General features: G+C 35.6%; 1 protein-coding gene across 1 annotated transcript; it reads right to left on the bottom strand.

Moving 5' to 3' along the window:
* Positions 1–4,819: 4,819 nt before the first annotated feature.
* Positions 4,820–11,147, bottom strand: LOC131166774 (chlorophyll a-b binding protein 7, chloroplastic-like). Its single transcript, XM_058125345.1, has 7 exons — positions 10,942–11,147; positions 10,817–10,854; positions 10,641–10,718; positions 6,601–6,693; positions 6,201–6,285; positions 5,325–5,414; positions 4,820–4,886 (listed from the first exon to the last, which is right to left on the bottom strand). The coding sequence occupies exons 1-7, from the start codon at positions 11,145–11,147 to the stop codon at positions 4,820–4,822; spliced, it is 657 nt and encodes a 218-aa protein (XP_057981328.1).
* Positions 11,148–22,013: the final 10,866 nt, after the last annotated feature.

Raw genomic sequence — 22,013 nt, 5'->3', positions numbered from 1 at the left:
CTGTTTCCATTTCACTATCTGGCTAATGAGTATCCTTAGTATCTAGTACCAACATCGCGTTTGTAACTTATGGCTACCCTAAGGAACTTTCTTTCCACGCCATGCTTCCCCTCATGGTCAAGGTTGTGCGGCCCGAAGGCTAGATCTAACTGCGGTTTGCTAACCCGGTTAGATCAAAATATCTTATCAAATATCTCACGTCTGTAGTACGATTGGCCAGACTATAGCCCTGATCCAGACTTAGAGGGCACAACAACTCTACTAAATAGCTCAGTCAATTGTCACGCCACATGCTCCAAGAGTTCGTGTGGTTACACTACACCACTAGCAATGGTACCGTGCTCAATATCACAACCCATCATTAGGGTTTTGATTACGATACTAAATTGCATAATTAGGTGTTTAAAATCATGCATTAAAGATTATATTTTTAATTAGATACTTAATTATGTTTAATAATTTAACATTGAGCTTGAATTACAATATTTGGATCATTACTCGATTATTTACGAATTTTTGGTAACTTATTGCTGCATGATAATTTTTGGACATTAAAGTCAAGATTAAAAATTTAAGTGTGTGTATGTGTGCTAGAGTTCAAATCAAGGTCATGTGCATGGAACCAAATATCGAAGACTGGACCGTGAGCCACATGCCTGCAAATGACAAGTCATGCACGCAGTTGTTTGAAGTTGTGTGCGTGTGTAAAACTTGAAGAATTCGTACTATGCAATGTGATAATTTTTGAAATTAAAGGAGACATAAAAGAGAACCAAGTGTTGTGTGAGAAGACTATGTGGGCTTCATGCCCATGAATCCGTGTCATGCAATGAAAAGTGGGCAACAATACAAGTCCGAAATTTGATACGAGACAACCTGAACGTATTTTGGTATTTTAATCATAACTCTTTCATATGACCTCAGATTGGTGTGATTAAAGTGGCATTGGAAATCTTACTAAGATATGTACAATTAATTATGAAATAGCCTTTTTCTAATTCTAACTTTTACTAGGTCAAAATTGGGCTTGAAAATGAAGTTACTGCGCTGGGCCGTGTGCAGTGCTTAAGGAAAAAAAAGAGTCTTGGGCCACCAAAAAATGGCCCATGTACCAAACTCAAGAGGCGACATGGCTAGGGCAAAATATTAGAGAGGGAATAGGATATTTTATAGGGGAGAAGGGTTTATAGAGGGGAGGAAGCAGTGGGAGGCGGCGGTGCGCAAGACAGCAAAAGACTCTTGGCCTCTCTCAGATTTTCGGCTATCTCTCTCTCTCTCTCTCTCTCTCTCTCTCTCTCTCTCTCTCTCTCTCTCATCTTCTCTCTTTTCTTAGTTTAATGTTAGATTTATTTTAATTGTCAAGCTTATATTTTTCTTCAATTTAAAGTTGGGATTATTAATACTTTTAGTTTTGTTTAAAGTTTCTGTTAGAAGTTTTATTAATCTTTTTTTCATTGTTCAATCTTAAATTCTGTTTGGGTTATTTTTTAAGTCAGTTCTCAATGTCATTGTTGGAAATAATTTTGGTTTCTTGATTGTGTTAAGTTTAAATTTAAGTTAGTAGTTAATTAATAAATTTATGGTTGAATGTTTCACTTGCGTAATAAAGTTTTCGTTTTTAGACTTTTGTCCAAAATTTCAAATGAAGGTTTTATTCCCTATCTAAATGGTTAGATGTAAGATTATTTTTCCGCAGTTAATTTTGTTATCACCTATTTTAATGTGCGTGTTTCCTGTTTCTTTAGTGCATGTTAGGTTCATAAATTAAATTTCACGTTGTTTTAATTTCGTCACAAAATCTCGAAAATCCTAGGAAATTGAATCTGAGTTATGTTCAGTAAATTTTTCTTTTCTTAATTTCGATTGGAAAAGCGTAAAATTTGATATTAAAACGCATTCACTGAGGAGACGATCTAACCCTTGGGCTAAATATTACATGACGTAACTCCTATACTTGGGATAACTTTTGAGCTGCTCATTTTTCGAGTGAATCAGGTTTCCATAACCATCCATTAGAGTTATTACTATCACATACCCGCAATCATTATGCGGTATTAACATTTCATCAATCATATTTCAATGATCCCATTTTGCAGTATTCATATTTCCCATTTTCACATTTCAGTATATACGTTTCAGAATTCACGTTCTCATTTTCACGTTTCAACATTTTCATATCAATATACACTATTAATCTCATATCAGTATATCTCAATTCATCTCAATAAAAATGTTCCCATCATTTTCTGTGCACATTTCATCATCTTATAATAGCATATATCGTGTTTCACATATTTCAACATTTCTCAAAATACCTATATCAATAATTTATGCAATCTCATTTTCATAAAAATCATTTCTATTCACATATAAATACCACATTTCTTTATTTCCTACTAACATATCAATAATTCTCATTTCATTATTTTCTCAAAAATTACTCATCATTATATTTCACATTTTTCAATATGCGTCATATGCCACATAGTTTTCATCTAATATTTATAATGTATTAATTTCACAAGAAAAAATACCATAACTTTATTTTCCAAATATTCATTCAATCAATAATATAAAAATACTGCTTTAATTTATTCCCCTTACCTGACTTATTGAGAGTCTCGTTAAAACTCAGATCCTACGTCCTTGGCGTCCGAAACTCAAATTCTACAATTCGCGTTTTCCCCATATTAATTAACTCATTTCTCAAAATAATACCCATATAACATTCCCTAGGTTCCATATACCTCAAATTAACGTTTAAATTAATATTTAACATCCTCACTTGATTTTCTGAACTATACTTGCGGGGTCTCAAAATTACACCCGTAGCGCTCACTCGATCCCTGAATTTCAAAAATCCTATTTCAACCTTAGAATGCCCAATATTCTAACATTTCTAAATCAACACTAATTAAATAATAATGAGCCCCTTAATAACCCCCTTATCTCAAATTTGGGGTTATGCCTGCAACGACCCCACGAGAAATCCACTTCGTTAGACTTGTAGAGAATTATCCCTAAATTCTCGTGGTAGTGTCCGATCGTCAATTGGGCTTAAAATTTACAAGAAATTGAGGTAAAAGTAGAAATTTAGCTTACCTCAGGAGATACGCCTATGCCGCTCCTAAAACCAATCCGCTCCGATAGATATGACGGCAGCGGAAAATGGAGTCTAACGGTATTTCCTGATTTTCTCGATCGGGCAAGCATCCATCAGAAAAATGAGGAGAGAGGGAGAGAGAACGAGAGGAGAGAGAGAGAGAGAGAGACTGAGGGGGGGCGAGGGGGCTCTGCGCAGCTTTCCACCCTGGATGTTTTTTTTTTGTTTTGAAATCCTCCTAAAGTAAGCTTCAGGAGATATGATGAAATAATAATAATAATAATAATAATAATAATAATAATAATAATAATAATAATAATAATAAATTTATTAATAAAAATAAAAATAAATTTTAATTATTTTTTTTCTTTTTTGTTTATAAATTTAATTAATTATATTTTATTTTATTTTTGAATCACCCCACTAATCTTGTATAACCATTTTTGGGGTTATTACATATTTAAATTTTGTTTGCAAAAATGGTTTGATCTTTGTGTTCAAAACATAATACTAATCAAAGAATAGTGCAACAAAGATCATTAGAACATAAGCAAATATCTTTCCAAGAATTTTTCTCAAAATGAAATACACGAGATATTTGAAAATGATTTGAAAATATTTTTAACAACCAAAATCGAATGAGAACTCCTTAAGGTATTGCAATAATAATGCAACACTCAAAAGCTCAAGTGAAGTTTTCTTAGGGAAGACTTATTGATAAAGTCTCCTAAGAAAAACTTAACGTCTTGTTTTCAAACAAAATAATCTCAATTAATCACAAATTAGAGAGAGCAAACCTTTAAGGTAAAAACACTCAATTCACACTTACAAACGGATTTTTGGCAATATGGTAAGGTAAGTATGAGTGTAGGATGCTTGGAAGTGAGTATGAGAGATTTTGGATTTCAGAGAATTTTCACTAATCAAGTTTGCTAATCAATCACTAATCTTTTCAAATGAGGGGGTATATATAGGCTACCCCATGATTATAACCATCTAGGATACATAGGGGATTATTAGTATTGTTTTAAACCATTTTAACTCAATTAACCCCATTTAAAAAATTATATGGTAACCCGAGAGCACCAATCGACCGGACGTGAGGTTTGGTTGACCCAGTAAGGAAGTTCGGTCGACCGGGTAAAATTTGAACTGGAAGTTCGGTCGACTAGAATAGGCTTCCCAAAGGCGATTTTTCATTTTCACGCAATTCGATAGACCATGTGGATTTGAACTAAGTGGTTCGGTCGACCGGGCAGTTGGCCAAACACACGTGGGAACTCAGTCGACCAGGTGGTTAGCTTAAGCAATAGGTGCAGTCGACCGTATGGTCAAACTGTTGACTGAGAGAGAGTTCGGTCGACTGGGTGATTTGAACTGGGCAGGGTTCGATCTACCATGCCATGATCAAACAGTTGACCTGGTGATCGGTTCGGTCAACCGAAAGATTTTCATTGTGAAGGTGCGGTTGATCGAATATGCATTTTTAATGCATTTCAGTTCTATTTCCTTATGTAATCACCCTATCCTTATAAACACATTATGTTTATACATGTATGAGTGTCCTAGGGTCATTATAGGTCTTTTTCGTTTGAGCTTATCTATCATATCATGCATATGATGCATTTGATTATTACAACCTAGATACTATTTATTATTACAAACCCATAATAAATAGTGAATTTAAATACAATACAAATAAAGTCTTTAGGACCTTCAATCTCTACTTCTTGTGCCATCATTTTGATTTGCGAATTGTATACCAGCACATGTTCTCAGATACCTGTCAAATATAACAAGTACTTGTCATTATCAAAACCAGATGTGACCTATCAGGTCAACAAAATCTTCCAATTTGTCACTAATACTCTGAAATAAAATTTTTTTATTTGTTTTAAATAATAGTAGTGACGGTTATTTAATTGTCACTAATAAGTTTCTTTTAGTGACGGATTGAATCCGTCACTAATATCGCAAAAATAGTCGCTAATATTTTTCCGGGATAATTTCTACGCAAAAAATATTTTCCCGCGATATTTTTGGGTTTTAGTGATGAAACTATTAGTGACGGTTTCAAATCTATCACTAATAGTATCGTATTAGTGACGGTTGCTAAAACTGTCACTAATACCCACTTTTAGTGACGAAATTGAATCCGTTACTAATAGTTTCATCATTAAAAATCAAATTTTTTATAGTGTATATCGTCGGCCCTTTGTACAGAGTAATCACCGTCGCCCCCGCCACGCATAGCGCCGTCCCCGTCACCTTCGCCACCCCGTCCTTCTTGTTTAACTGCACATGCTCTATTCTGCAAAATTCAAAAAATGCATACACATGTTAAAAAATATATATCCCGGTTTGTTTTCCGATGAAAGTACAAGCGGTGTCTGATCGATAGGAGGAACGAGAGAGACAAAAAGAAAGAAATGAATTTTTTTTAAGCCTTCAGAAAAAACCAGGATAACTAGAGAGGCCAGTTATCACCAGAACAATCTATATTGCTTCAGCTGAACTCGAACCACCACCATAAAGAACTAATGAAGGTAGACTGAGCATCAGCTACGATCATTTCTGGAGAAGGCGATCAAACAAAAATCAACATCATAGGAAGAGGCTTAATCCAAGTTGATGATTGAGAAGGAAGTCCAAAGACCATGATGAAGTAGAACGATAGATAGCATCAAAGGACAGAGGTACAATCCATCTCCCAAAGAGAATCAAACCCAGAAAACCTTGATGAAGAAACCATCTAATAGAAGACCAACCATAAGCCAGAATAAGCATACATCCAATCAAAAGAGCCCCAAGTAATGAAAGGACAAGTACTTTTAACATCCAAGCCAATATCTCCAACTAGAATGCCATCAGAGAGAACTCCAAGGGGAGATCTCATGATCTTATAAAAAAAATAAAAGAACATGAATTTCCAACACCTTCAGAATTTTTTTAAATATATACATAAATAACTAAAATATATGTAGATACATAAAACATAGATAGTTAGCTATAGATGAACTAACAACCGCCTGTAGAATTAATTCCTCACTATCAGAGATTAGTTCCTCGAAACAAAATTAAAGCACCATCATTGCACCTTCCGGGCTGAACCAGAGAACTTCTGAACCTCATTAGAAAACACAGCCCTTCAAGCAAAACTTCACAAGACTTACAACTCAAGTCTGCATCAAGAAGCAGCAACAACTGAAGTTTCAACTAATTAAAAATCTAAAATCATACATAACAACACCACTCTTTAGCAGCAAAACTTAACCATCTTCAGGACATCAGAATTTTAACCACTGCATTAGCATTTTCTCACCTACAGCACATTCGGTAAGCATGAATTGCAAGAACCCTTTTAATAATAATTAGACCACAATGAGATTACATATCCAAAGCAGCAGCTTCCAAGGTCGTCAGACGATTAGACCTCCTTTCCCAGCAACAATTCCCAACAACCATAATTGGTCAAAACAGGTCAGAGAAGTGCTAACCTGAACTAAACTGAAATGTACAGACATGAATTGAACTGGAGAGCCTTCTTATCAGGAAAAACACAACTGCAAGCATCTCAGGAACTCTGCATGCTGACAATAAAGAGAAAACCCAGTACAGAAACTTCAGAAGTTCCTGATCAAGTGCCAAACCAAACCTAGTTACAAAAACTACAAACTCCTCACAAACTTTGAGACTTATTTTAATCCATGCAAATCTCGTTGGATGGCTAAATCTCGCTACTCCATCCAGTGAGATTTGGCCACCACGCGTCAACACATGAATTCCCTTTGCCGTTTAAATCTCGTTGGACCAAGTAGTGAGATTACATTAGAGTCATTCCGGGAATTATTTTTCCAAAAAATGTATTATTTAATATATTTTAAAAAAAAAGATAAACCGGGAAGAAACTCAATTCTTTGTTGCATGTGGATTAAGTGCTAGTTCGAGTCTAGGGTTTCACAGATTCTAGGGTTAGGGTTCAGGGACGAGTCGACTCGTTCGAACCCTAATCTGTTGAGTTCTTACTGGATTAACTCGTACGAGTCAACCACTAGGTTTGTGTGGACTTGGATGTGCTCCAAGTGGGCCTAGTGGGCTCTGACACGTGTCAAGTTCGGGCTTAAAATAATGGGCCTTTTAATTATTTATTTCTTTTTCAGGGGCTCTTAGTTTAAAAAGATTTGGTGGGCTTGGGATTTTAAATGGGTGGGCTCTGGTTTTATAACATCTGGATGCTGGTTAAAAAAAAAAAAGGTTATTGGGCTCTGGTTTTAAAACACACGGGCTCTGGTTTTAAAAAGGTCGGCTTTGGGTTAAAAATGAATGGGCCTTGGGTTTCTTTTAAAGTGGGCCTAGTGTCTTTTTAAAACAGAATGGGCTTCAGTTCCTTTTTAATACAAATGGGTTTGGATTTTTCTTTAAAACAAATGGACCTGTGATTTCTTTTTAAAACACATGGGCTAGAGGTTTAAAAAAATGTTTAGGCTCTGGGGGATTAAAACAATTTAAGTGAGTTGGGCTTTGGGGGTTTAAAATAGGTGGGCTCTAGGATCTAGTTCAGGTTCAGTTCAGTCAGGACTTGGTTGGGGGTTCGGTCCAACGTTGGGTTCAGTGGGGTTTAGAAATCTTGGATCCCACGTATCTTAGCGCGAGCACCGACTTTGCCTCTGGCTACCTCCCTGCTTGTGTTTAATGGAGGTGAAGCAAGAGAGAGAATTTTGAAGAAGGGTTAGGGTTTTTTGGTAGGGATAACGCCCACGCTTGAGAGCTTGTGGGAGGACCTTGAGAGCTTGTGGGAGGACCTTCTAATTAGCATTTTTTATCTAACCAATTTTGTTGATCTGAAGCAACTCCTTCGGGTTTCGAAATCCATCAGGGAAGCTGCTTTGATTGCCCAATCAATACATTGCATAATGCCTCTTGAATGCAATCAATTTCAAACGACTCTGAATGCTCCTAGAAGGTCGACCCGTTATAGATCCCGATTTGAGCTTGATAAATTGGATGGCACGTCAAGGGTTGCTCAAGAAGAAAGGGGAGGTCATGGGGTGCAACAAATAAAATTTTGATTGTATTCAAAATTTACTTCTTTAAATTCTAGATATGTCTACTTATTTTTTTATATAGACATTTATAAATGCCCTTATTAATTTGAGCAAATACATTTATAAAGGTACAATTTTTTTATTTATTTATTTTCTTTCTTTTATGAAAAATGGGATTTGTTAACTTTGGTGTATTCTCAAGAAGGGGGGTGAATTGGATATTTAAAAATTATCGCTTAGGTCAATCGATTTAACAGCAGTATTACTCAACCTAGGGTCTGTCTATGCAATTATAAATCCAATCATTCACAATAGTAAAATATAAATATTCATGTACTGGAATTTAAAATTCAGAAATTGCAAGCACGCACAAGAAATGTTATTGGGGTTCGGCCAATTGTGCCTACTTCCCCACCTCTAGCTCGCAAGGCCGAGAATTCCAATAATGCTCACTTAATGGGTGGAGCGGTACCTAATACAACTAGGTCAATTAGCACAGGGCCGACCTCAACCTTTACAAATTCTCCTTGTGGGGCGGAGAAGGCCCTAACAGTCCTTACCGGGCTGGATTACTGCCCCTTTAAGCCACGCCTGGAATACAACAGTATTTTTCTCAATTAGACTGGTACAGTGATTATGCTTTCATGTAAAGTAGATATATACCCAATACGCGCAATCACATACACATCAATAATATAGGTAATGTAAGCTTAGTGATGTGAATAAATGTGCAAATAACACTCAACAAGAGTGTTCTAAGCAAGTTGTATCTTTGAAACAAGTTAAATGAAATCTCAATAGCAGATCAGAGTTTCAAAGATGTTAATCAAATATTCAAACTTAACTCAAAAGATTTTCTATCAATTTAATGAGCACAATAGTAGTTTGAAAATATTTTAGTTTATAGAAAATTACTTTGCACACCAAATTCAAGCTATAGGAATTTTACAATGACAATGCAAAGATCCTTAAGCTACTAGGTTTTTTCCCAACACGAGATTTATCAATACCAATCAACCAAGCAAAGTGATGGGAGTATGAGCAATAATACTAAGGAATAACCTAAGCAAGAACTCTCACAAAGTTAAGATTAATCAATGGAATGAAGGTATGAGAGTTAGGCAAAATGGGATTTTGGGTTTGAGAGAATTTTGGCTAATGATTTTCTTAATCTCCTGCTAATCCTCACAAATGAACTCATATTTATAGACAATGTCCAAAATATAACCGTTTGAGACCTATTGGGTATTATTAGAAAAATTCAAAAATGCTTAAGCACTATTAACCCAAATTAACTTAATTTTACCTCGGTTAAAATAATTTTAACTAGACAAGGTTCGGGTGGCTGATTCGAGGTTTGGTCTCCTGAACAGACACATTTTTAAAAGGCCTTGAAAATGGTTTGGCGGCCCGAGTGTACGTTCGGTAGCCCAAACAAAAGTCAGAAACATTTGTTCGTAGGTTTGGGTGTCCGGTCCTAAGTTTGGTAGCTCGAACGCATGTGTTCGGTCGCCCAATGCCAATTTGAACTAAAATACTCGGTAGCCTGAGTTGGTGAGAGGTCCTTTTTAGGTGGTTCGGGCTCCCGGGGAAGGTATGCACAAATATGTTCAGTCGCCCGAGAGCCTAAGTCAACTGTTGACTTCTCAACAGTTCGGGTGCCCGAGGAGTTTTGAACTCCTGGGGTTTGGTCGCCCTAGCTCTCTCAAACTCCCTAATATGATTCAATTAAATGCATTTTTAACACTCCTCAAGTTTGTATGATATAGGTGCATGAGTGTTGGACCTAAAGTCATACTAGGGTCTTACTGAGGCCGTTTTGAAATGGTCCCAAGAATTCGGTGTTACCCTAAGGTCTTTCAGTCCCTATGGTCAAACTATAGTCTTATTGAACTTACGATTACCCACATGCATGACATGTAGAGATTATTACAGACCGATATAAATTATTACAGATCAAATTTAAAACATAAATGCATTTACAATAATAATCTTCTTCTTCAATCTTCTGCTCTTCGGATTCTGCATAGGGTATGATCTTTAAGTCTTTTAGGCTTCCAACAATCCTTTCTCATGTGTGTGCATTGAAATAATGACCTTTTCAAGTACCTGGCACACACATTAGTAATATGCCATTTGTCATAATCAAAACCAAAGAACGGACTCAAAAAGTCAATAGGATCATTGTATTCTTCCCCATTTTATTGATGCATATAGATATTGAATTGCAGTTTTTTGTAAATTTATATTTACGCATAGAAGAACTCTTCTAAAATTCATTATTATGGCATTGAAGATCAACCAACCAATAGCATGACGCGTATGAGATTTTGAGTAAGGTTGATAATTGAAAATTCATATAATGCGTAGCATGGTCTATAGAACCATCGTCTTGTACACATAGTTAAGGGCAAGAGAACCGTTGACTAGAGTCGTCGCAAGGTATTAAGAAGGGTAGGAGTTTTTTGTTGCCTGGTTAGTAGTGAAAATACCTGCAACGCCTAACATAGCCCATCTACAGTGTACAAGCTCTGCTTGTTGGTTCCATCTCAGATTCTCTGCATCAGATCCTATTCAAGACATAATCAAGGGTTGATGAGGCTGTCAGTGATCAGATACTTAAAGAACCAGATGATGAGCTAAATTGGATGGTACTGCCTTGACTTACCGAGACCTAGAGGATCAAAACCAAAGTCTCCGGGGAGGCTGCCGTGCAGGATTTAGAAAATATTCTAGGAACATAGTTGCAAAATACAGAGCACAGAAATGTAAGAAAGAAAACCAGTACTGAACCTGCTATCGAGCCAAGGAGGAGGGGTGCTGCCTGGGAACCAGAGAGGCCTGTCTAGGTCTGTTGCTGCAGCACATACAGAAAGAGACCGTGTTCTGGTTGGTGCTGTATACTTCCTCGCTCTCAGTTTTCTCCGTCCAAAGAAGGATGCCTTGGTTGCCCCAAGAACAGATCCACTCTTTTGGGAACTGATTAAAGGTACATTCATTCAGTACAATGATCATGTTCAGTTTCTATTTCACTATATACTCAATCAGAGGAAATATTCAGTGTTAGCTAATTTAACTACATTTTTTATTTGCCTCTATACAAACATGCAGTGTGAGAAAAGATTCGAACTAAAGAATCACTGAAGCAGAGAATTATTTGTTCAAAGCCAACCAAATTGATTATGCACACATGACTAGCATCATATCAAACTTTCATTCTGTCTATGTTTATATATGTGTGATCATTCAAAATAGTACCATTTGTGTTTCTATCAGTATTTGCTAATCAACCCATTTCGTGTTATGGGTATTTAGAGAACCTTCCTGGGAGAAGATCAAGACGGCTACCACTGTTGAAATATGGCTCATTCTAGAAGCCTACAATTGCCATTGAAGTCTTCAATGGTGGGCTAATTTTTCAAAGTTAGGTGATTAGTGGTTGTAATAGTGGTTTTTCCTAACTTATATAAACCCATCACCTCCATTTGTATTCTCATCCCCAAAATTTGCCTACTTCTCTCTTAGGCACATTTTCTCTTCTCTCTCTCATTTTGTAATATTTCTACAATAGAGAAATATTGATTGATAGTGTCCGAGGACGTAGGCACAATTAGCCGAACCTCGTTAATTCTGGTGTTCTTCCGTTTATCTATTCAGTAGTTAACTTTTGTCGGGTATAGTTGTAGTAATATATTGTGTTAATTACATGTCTAAGGAAAATTTTGTCTAGGAAAGAGAGATTTAAGCGGTCGGTTGTGACCCCCCACTTCCCTGGGAATTTACCTGGTGTAATTTTGCACAATTATTCACTCTCTATTTACCTGTACAATTGTAACTGTGGTAAAGTTAGGTGGAACAATCTCGAGTTTCACAACAATTGGTATCAGAGCCAAGGTTATTCTTAGTATGCTCTGTGGTTCCAGCTTAGTCTGATCTTCCACATCAGAAAAGTTTTCCTTGGGCTATTGGCATTCCGCATCGGCAACTATTGAATAGCATTTATGGCAGAGATGGCAGATAGTGCAAAAGCATCCACATCAAACTCGTCTATTTTGGCAAGAACTACTGTGACAAATGCCAGATTTGCAGTCTAGATTTTTGACGACACCGGTCATTTTGGTATGTGGCAAAGTGAGGTTCTAGACGCTCTCTTTCAGCAAGGTCTAGACATTGCCATTGAAGAAGAGAAACCAGAAGATATTGAGAAGAAAGAATGGGGGACCATCAATCGGTTAGCATGTGGTACAATTCGATCGTGTCTTTCAAGAGAGCAGAAGTATGCATTCTGTAAGGAAACTTCTGCAAACAAGTTGTGGAAGGCACTGGAGGAGAAGTTTTTGAAGAAAAGCTCTCAGAACAAACTCCATATGAAGAAGAGACTATTTCGCTTCACTTGTGTCTCGGGTACCACTATGAATGATCATATCACCAACTTTAATAGGTTGGTTACTGATCTAGTTAATCTGGATGAGACTTTTAAAGATGAAGACCTGGCTTTGATGTTGTTGGGATCCCTTCCTGAGGAGTTTGAGTTTCTTGAAACTACTCTGCTCCATGGAAAGGATAAAGTGTCTCTTGGCGAGGTTTGTGCTGCTTTGTACAGCTATGAATTGAGGAAGAAGGACAAGCTTGAAAGCACAAGTGGAGCCAATGAGGCTCTAGTAGTTCGAGGCCGTTCACAAGGCCAGAATAGTAGAAAGAAAGAGAGATCCAAGTCAAGGTCCAGACCAAACAAAGATGAATATGCCTTTTATCGGGAAAAGGGGCACTGGAAGAAATACTGTCCGAAGCTAAAGAATAAAGGCAAACCTGATAAAGGAAAGGCCATCTCAAATGTGGCTGAGTACGAAGATGGGAGGTCAGATCTTTCGCTTGCTGCTACGCCATCAACTAGTTCTTTGAGTATATGGCTACTCGATTCTGGGTGTAGCCATCATATGTGTCCCAATTGGGATTAGTTTTTGATTTTAAAGAACTAGAAGGTGGAGTCGTCTACACAGCAAATGATGTCCCTCTTACCACACATGGGATTGGTTCAGTCCGCTTGAGGAATCAAGATGGATCAATCAAAATATTGACAGACGTTAGATATGTACCAAGTTTGATGAAGAATCTTATTTCTGTGGGAACCCTTGAATCAAAGGGATTCAAAGTAACAGCAAAAAACAGAGTCATGAAGATCATCTCTGGTGCACTCGTGGTAATCAAGGGAATTCGGAAGAACAATAACTTGTATCACTATCAAGGTCGTACAGTTATTGGGACGGCAGCAACAGTTTCTTCTGATGATAAAGCCATAGAAGCAACTAGGTTATGGCATATACGCTTGGGGCATGCAGGTGAAAAATCCTTGGGACTTCTTACAAATTAAGGATTATTAAAGGGAGTAAAGATCTGCAAGCTAGATTTCTGTGAACATTGCATCAAAGGGAAGCAAACAAGACTGAAATTTGGTACTGCAATCCATAATACCAAGGGTATTTTGGATTATGTTCACTCTGATGTGTGGGGACCTCCCAAGACAACTTCACTGGGAGGAAAACACTACTATGTGACCTTTGTTGACGATTTTTCTCGAAGAGTATGGGTGTATACTATGAAAACTAAGGATGAAGTGTTAGGAGTCTTCCTCAAATGGAAATATATGGTGGAAACTCAAACAAGCAGAAGGATCAAGCCCCTCCGTATAGATAATGGTGGAGAATATAGAAGTGATCCATTTCTTAAAGTCTGCGAAGATGAAGGTATTATACGACACTTCACAGTGAGAAGTACACCACAATAGAATGGAGTGGCAGAACGTATGAATCGAACATTGTTGGAGAAGGTTCGGTGTATGTTATCCAATGCTGGGTTGGGTAGAGAATTTTGGGCTGAGGCTGTAACATATGCCTGCCACCTCATCAACCGCCTACCATCTATTGCTATTTGTGGTAAAACACCATTGGAGAAATGGTTTGGAAAGCCTGCTATAGATTATGATTCCTTACATGTATTCGGTTCCACTGCCTACTATCATGTCAAGGAATCAAAGCTGGATCCGAGGGCTAAGAAAGCAATCTTTATGGGAATCACCTATGGAGTAAAGGGATATCGTCTTTGGTGTCCAGAAACAAAGAAAATAATTTTCAGCAGGGATGTTACCTTTAATGAATCTACTTTTTTAAGAAAGGTGACAACAGAAAGTGTTGAGCAAAAAGATGGTGCTCCAAAACAGGTGGAGTTTGATAGAAGAATTGTTTACCCAGAAAATGAAGACTCTCCTATGGTAGAAGAAGAGTCGCCTGTAGAAGAAGTTTCAACCCAAGAACCTCCACAGCAACATGAATCTATTGCATTGAGTAAGCCAAAGAGAAAAATTAGAAAGCCTGCTCGCTTTGTTGACATGGTGGCTTACGCATCTCCAATTGCAAACGATGATACTCCTGTTACTTACAATGAAGCAATCCAAAGTTCGGAAGAAGAAAAGTGGAGGGAAGCCATGAATGAAGAAATGCAGTCCCTTTATAAGAATCGAACATGGAAGCTTGTTAGTCTTCTGAAGGGAAAGAAGGCAATTGGGTGTAAATGGGTATATACAAAGAAAGATGGATTTCCTGACAAGAATAGTGTTTGCTACAAAGCAAGGTTGGTGGCTAAAGGCTATGCACAAACGGAGGGAATTGATTACAATGAGGTATTTTCTCCAGTAGTAAAACATTCCTCCATAAGAATTTTATTGGCTTTGGTAGCAAAATTGGATATGGAACTAGTTCAATTAGATGTAAAAACTGCATTTTTACATGGAGACTTGGAAAAGGAAATCTACATGACTCAGCCAGGAGGTTTCAAAGTTGCTGGAAAAGAAAATATGGTGTGCAAACTTGAAAAATCGTTGTATGGATTAAAGCAATCCCCAAGGCAGTGGTATAAACGATTTGACAAGTTTATGATGGGGCAAAAGTACAGAAGAAGCAAATATGATCACTGTGTGTATTTTTGCAAGCTACAAGATAGATCTTTCATATATCTTCTTCTTTATGTTGATGATATATTGATAGCCTCCAAAAGTCAGACAGAAATTGACAAACTGAAGGCTCAGTTGAATAGGGAGTTTGAGATGAAGGATCTAGGCGAAGCAAAGAAAATTCTCAGTATGGAGATAAGTAGAGATAAGAAATTGGGGAGGCTTTGTTTGACTCAAAAACAATATTTGAGGAAAGTACTGAAGCGTTTTGGTATGGATGAGAAGTCAAAACCTGTTAGTACTCCACTTGCTCCACTTGCTCCTCATTTCAAGTTGAATGCATCTATGTCTCCAAAAACTGAAGCAGAACGAGAATACATGTCAAAAGTACCGTATTCAAGTATTGTTGGTAGCTTAATGTATGCCATGGTGTGTACAAGGCCCGATATTTCACAAGCCGTTGGAGTTGTGAGCAGGTATATGCATGATCCTGGAAAGGAACATTAGCAAGCTGTGAAATGGATTCTACGATACATTTTGTATACGGTAGATGTTGGACTAATATTTGAGCAGGATAAGCAAGATGATCATAGTATTGTTGGATATTGTGATTCTGACTATGCTGGTGATTTGGATAAGCGTCGGTCAACTACTGGCTATGTTTTTACTCTTGCAAAAGCACCAGTTAGTTGGAGGTCTACTTTACAGTCAACAGTTGCTTTGTCCACTACAGAGGCAGAGTATATGGCAGTCACAGAGGCTGTGAAGGAGGCAATTTGGCTTCAAGGATTGATGAAAGATTTGGGAATTGAACAGAAGCACATCAATGTGCATTGTGATAGCCAAAGTGCTATCCATCTAGCAAAGAACCAAGTCTACCATTCAAGGACAAAGCACATCGACGTTCGATATCACTTTGTTCGAGAAATTCTGGAAGAAGGTGGAGTAGTAATCCAGAAGATTCGAACCATTGAGAATCCTGCTGATATGATGACAAAAGTGGTAACAGTGGTCAAGTTTCAACATTGCTTAAACTTGATCAACATTGTTAAAAATTGAAAGATTTGCGCTACAAGTGCGTTTGAAGACATTATGGAATCTATGAGAGATGTTAAGAGATGGAATTTCGCCAAGGTGGAGATTTGTTGAAATATGGCTCATTCTAGAAGCCTACAATTGCCATTGAAGTCTTCAATGGTGGGCTAATTTTTCAAAGGTAGGTGATTAGTGGTTGTAATAGTGGTTTTTCCTAACCTATATAAACCCATCACCTCCATTTGTATTCTCATCCCCAAAATTTGCCTACTTCTCTCTTAGGCACATTCTCTCTTCTCTCTCTCATTTTGTAATATTTCTACAATAGAGAAATATTGATTGATAGTGTCTGAGGACGTAGGCACAATTAGCCGAACCTCGTTAATTCTGGTGTTCTTCCATTTATCTATTCAGTAGTTAACTTTTGTCGGGTATAGTTGTAGTAATATATTGTGTTAATTACATGTCTAAGGAAAATTTTGTCTAGGAAAGAGGGATTTAAGCGGTCCGTTGTGACCCCCCACTTCCCTGGGAATTTACCTGGTGTAATTTTGCACAATTATTCACTCTCTATTTACCTGTACAATTGTAACTGTGGTAAAGTTAGGTGGAACAATCTCAAGTTTCACAACAACCACAGCAGAGGAAGCATAGGTAATGGAAGCCATTTTAACTTATTAGCTGATTTTTATTTTATTTTTTGCCCTGCAGTGTGTTCTGTGCTTTAGGCAGATACCATGTGAAGAAACCATGGCTATGGATTGCGATATTTATATTTAGAAGAGATAATTACAATTAAGTGAGATTACAAATATTATGGAAACGAATCTCTACAATCAAGGGTCAGTGCTGCTATATTTGGGAAGCATGAGATCCTCAACATTCCGGTGTGCTGTTCTGTTTGATTTGGAGTGTGTTGAAGCTATTAATGTGTCAATGGGCTTATCTTGACGGATAGCTAAGACTAAAGCTCTTATTCAGTTTGAGAAGTCGCCTGATTGGCTGATGGGTCGCCATGTGGCATGCAGAATCTGATATGGGTCATCGCATCATCACTTAATTTGCAGACTTGGTTTAATCATAAGCCGGTGGCTGAGCTTGGTGTAAGCCCTTGTGGCTGATGGTGTACCTGGACTCACTTGACCAGCACGACCTCTGAAGGGTACGTATGGACCTTAGTGAAAGGTCTTACGGATAGGACACCCCATGTAATTAACAAATAGAAAAGGTATCAAAGATTTTTATTGGAAAAAAAAAAAGGAGAAAATTTAGTGTTCACTATATTTCCTCTCTATGCTATACACTACTAAAAATGAAAATTTCTTCTAATAAATAAAACATTAATATTGTAAAATTCAATTTTTATTCCTTAATTTGATATATATATATATATATATATATATATATATATATATTTCACTTTTTGTAATAATCAAACAAAAAAAAATAGATTTCTTTATATTTTACTTTTCTTTTCTTTATATTTTTTGAGTTCCAAAATAAGACCTAAATGATTGGGCGTAAGTTGAGGACACCCTTTATTGGGTATAAATTGTTCTCATTGGTTGAGAAGTGAATTTTTTTTTTCTTAAGCAATCGTATTGGATTTTAGATATTGAACTATTCGAATTTATACTTTCAAACACAGCTTTAAATTTATTTCATTTCAATTATTGGTTGTAATTGGGAGGGGCATGAGGAGGGGAGCGTCAATTTATGACTATGCTTCTTTACTAATGAAAGAGGACAATGTTCAGATAGTAGGAAATGTCTTTGAAATTTTTGAAACCAATAAATTTGTATTTATTTTATATCAAATCTCAAAAGTTTTTGTCCAAAATTTTTCATACCTAATTTTAAAAGATTATTTAAAATTTGGCACAAGATAGTCAAAAAAATCAACCTAGAATTTCTATTTTGTCACTGATGTCAGATCAGTTTGTTCAAACTGTTGCATTCAGTCAACTAAGCATAAGCCTCAGGTGCCCGAACACCCTAAAATTCAATGTTCTTTTTATTTTTTATTCCAAAACTTATTTGTATCTTTTTGAAAAGATATTTGGACTTTGTAAATATATTTTCCAAGTTGTTAAAATAGGTGTCTAGGTCCAGTAATTAATCCCAAGAGTTTCACAACAAACATAAGTTTGAGAAGTACTTACATGAGACTTATATTACGATACACACGAATTACGATCTTAGTATTCATGTCATCAAGCTTGATCTTCATCCAAGCTTCTTCTTCAGTTGTCATTCTTCATTTTACGTGTGTTCTTCATGGCTTTACATCGTTCATTGTGCTTGTAAGCTATAATACCTGTAAGTACACTTGATAGCACAATTAGATTCCTTAGTTTGTCATTATTAAAACAGGATTAAGCCTTGTTAGGCCAACAATGCCAAACCGTGTTGTTCATAAATTCAAATTCCTTTATATTTTAAATTCCAAAAATGATTTTAATCTTTTGAAATAACATTTGGACTTTGAAAAATATTTTGTAAGACTTTAGAAGGTATCTAGGGTTCAAATAAATAACCTAAGAGTTTCGTAACAAGAACCAATTGAGATGTACTTGCATGAAATCCAGTTTACAATACACATGATAAACTAACTAGGTCTTCATATCCTTAAACTTGGTCTTCATCCAAGGTATTATTCAACAACCATCTTTCATTTATTTGTGTGCTTCATGTTCCAATTTGCATCTTCATTTTGCTTTTATACCGTAATACCTGTATACACGTTTAACAACACAATTACATATCTTGGTTTGTCATTATAAGTCTAGTTAAGCCAAGACAAGATAACAGCTACTTACTGCCAACTGCCTACTAAGTGTCCCCTTCTAGGTTAGAAACATGACAAGACTATCATAGTCAATGGTGACAAGGGTCTTGTAGTGCTTCCATTTGTTTGTCAGGTGCCGATTGCTGGTCTACAAAGTTATGAGGTGGTTGTTGTGTTGCCAAGTGTCACACCTAGTTTCAGCATGTCCCACCTCTCTCTCCATCTCTTTGCCCCATTGAGCATTGATGGCTTAGAACTGCTGCTGTTGAGGCACATTTTGGCACCACCAAAGAGTAAAATAGAGGGGTAAGGAAAGATAATATAGAGAAAGAGAGAGGCAGGCAAGCTTGCATTCAAAATTATTTTCAAAAGCTTGTTAAACATGACATGAAGAGGCGTTATAAAATTATGGAAAAATTCAATTGGTTACAAAATTTGAGGGAAATACATTTATGTGAAAAAAAAAAATTAGGCGTAAGGCATGTTAATAAACAATCTTATGGAAACCCGATAGATTATAAAGTGCCTAAGGAAAGGACTTATTAATAAACTAACTTGTGGAAGTCGATTTTGAGCTGACTATCTTTGGACACACATAATTCATGCATGTTGGGCCTCACAATAACTCACTTTCTAAAAGTTGATTATGGTTTTGCTATGAGCTTTTGGAGAGTCGGTTATGCTTTACCATAATTCTATATAACTATCATACAATTATGTTTTTTAAATAAAAAAATAATATTTTTGTAAAAAAAAAAAAAAAGCTCGATGATTTTAAATATGGGGCATGGGGGCTCTCTCTATACTTATCTCCCTCTCTTCTTCCCCCCTCCCTCAAATAAATAAAAGAAAAAAAATCTAGCTTAAATAAACGCTTCATAAAACAAATAAAATACAATTCAATATTTTTAAATTCAAATAACTTACTAAACATAGTGCTAAAAAAAAGACAAACTAAATATTTAAAATTTATTCTATATAAATTAAAATTATAAAATTGGATGCTTGTTTTTCTGTGTGTAAAATATGAGTGTTAAATGGATAAAGAAAATTTGAGATAATTCACCAACTTTTCTTGATTTTATTTAAGTTGTTATGCTATTAAATATAATATTCAATAAGCCTTAGAAAGCAAGCTACAATTTGAACAACCACTCGATCCAAGCTCATTTTTAAAAATTATATTTTATTTGTTAAAGATGTATTTAGTCATACAATTTTCATTAAATGTATATAGAAAATATTTTGTGACAATATAATTATTTAAGTACATTTTCTGAATTATTAGCATTATTTATTTATTATAATTTTATTTTTAAAATAATAATAATTTAATTATATTGCTATGCTTATGTCAATTGATTGGTCCGACTTAGTTGTTAGGTGTTGGATTCTCTTATAATTTAATTTTCAAAACATATTGTAATTAACTGACCAATTTTTCTAACTTAATTTATTAATTGATATCATTTTCTTATTTTATCTTATCCATGCTTTTTAAAACCTAGGCCGATGACCATTCAGGTGAAGCCACCAGATTGGTTAGACTAGTGGTCAAATCGGTGATATAAGCATCACATTATAATATATTTATTTATATATTTGTATAATATATATATTAGAAAAAATATTATCACTCCAATCTCATATACATATTTTATAAAAAAATTAATTAAAGTCATTAGTTAATTAAAACCAAGAAAATCTAGCAACTATCTAAATAAAATTTTTATTTATTTATTTATTTATTTTTTATATTCTTTACAGTTATTATAATATTATTATAATTTTTTTTTTGTTAAAATATTTATATAAGTACGTGATGTTGTGTATTACTAGTTATATATAATCTTGCTTGGTGGTAGGGTAGGATACCTCATGAAGGAGGACACTAGTAATTTTCATCTTTTTTTAGAGCATTTCTCCTCAATCAGTTTGACTGGACTTTGACCCTAGTTCGAGCTAAGTCGACCAAGTTAATTCCAGTTAATCTCATTTCCAATTTTCTAGTGCTGACCGAATCAGCCCGTTGATCAGTTCCGGTTGAACCAATTCAAACCAATTGGTCTTGGCCCGAATTTAAAAGCCATGATCTTATCAAAATTGAGTAAAAGGGTAAAATTATTATTTTATTAATGATAAATTTTATTTTATTTTCACTAAACTTACAGTCGACTAACGATCAACAAATGAAAGGTTCATTTTGTTAATAAAATTAAACTTTAGGGGGCTTTGTGTTAGTTTTCAAAAACTCAAAAGGTAGAGTATCATATTCAAAAAATTGAGCAGAGGTAAATGGAATTCACCCTATATATATATGTATTAATGTATGCATCAAATCACCAAAATTTGCCCTATATGTAAATATAGGTATTCTAATCTATAATATTATTTTTTTTTATTTTTAGTTAAGTATGCATTTGCTAATAGAAGATTATGAACTAAAAATACAATAGTAGGGCAGTGAATTTATATATTTTGTGTTCATATTTCTTAAATTAATATTTATCTAGTCGTGTTTTGTAAATTTTGCATTTTTATTAAATGTGTTCTCATAATTTGTTATTATTTCTCAAGCACTATATATATCAATGATGATGATCTAGAAATGGACTTTTAAGGATATTTTATTAGTGGCGATCCATAAATATATGTTTTTTATATATATTTTATATAGACAACAGTGGAAGTTCTTAAGAAGATGAAAGATTTGATTCATTTCAATTTTTTGGCCTAGTCCCTTCTATTTTATTTGGAGCAAAGAAGATGGGAGATTAGGGCTCCTATGGATTTTGGCAGCATAGGGGAGTGTAATGCATGTGAAATTATGGCACTAGAATGTGTTAACAAGCCTTTTTGGTTTATTTGTACATGTCATAATAGAAGGACAAAGGACACCTCGATGCACAAAGTAGACCACAATGGATCTTATTTTTAGTTTTTTTAAAATAGTCGCTTGTTTGTTTGTATTGGGCCTTGCCACACCCATGGCAATCTTATTTGACACTTCGTTCGGTACATTCTTTCGTCTTGTTCATTACTTCTTTTGAGTTCCTTATTTAATGAGACACCGCCCTTGTAATCCCCCCCCCCCCC

Source organism: Malania oleifera, chromosome 10, assembly GCF_029873635.1.
Source record: "Malania oleifera isolate guangnan ecotype guangnan chromosome 10, ASM2987363v1, whole genome shotgun sequence".
Classification (NCBI taxonomy): Eukaryota; Viridiplantae; Streptophyta; class Magnoliopsida; order Santalales; family Ximeniaceae; genus Malania; species Malania oleifera.
Note: the sequence above shows the minus strand (reverse complement) of the source record. Positions and strands in the feature narration are given on the sequence as shown.

Bases quoted from the DNA above. Each gene is read 5' to 3' on its own strand.
- LOC131166774 (XM_058125345.1), bottom strand. From the start codon at position 11,147: ATGAATGTACCTTTAATCAGTTCCCAAAAGAGTGGATCTGTTCTTGGG. The intron at 5,415-6,200 runs GTGCAATGATGG...TGAATTTTGCAG, and splicing joins TCTCTGGTTCAGCCCGGAAG to AATAGAGCATGTGCAGTTAA. The intron at 4,887-5,324 runs GTACAAAGGGCC...TATATTTGACAG, and splicing joins GGGGCGACGGTGATTACTCT to GTATCTGAGAACATGTGCTG.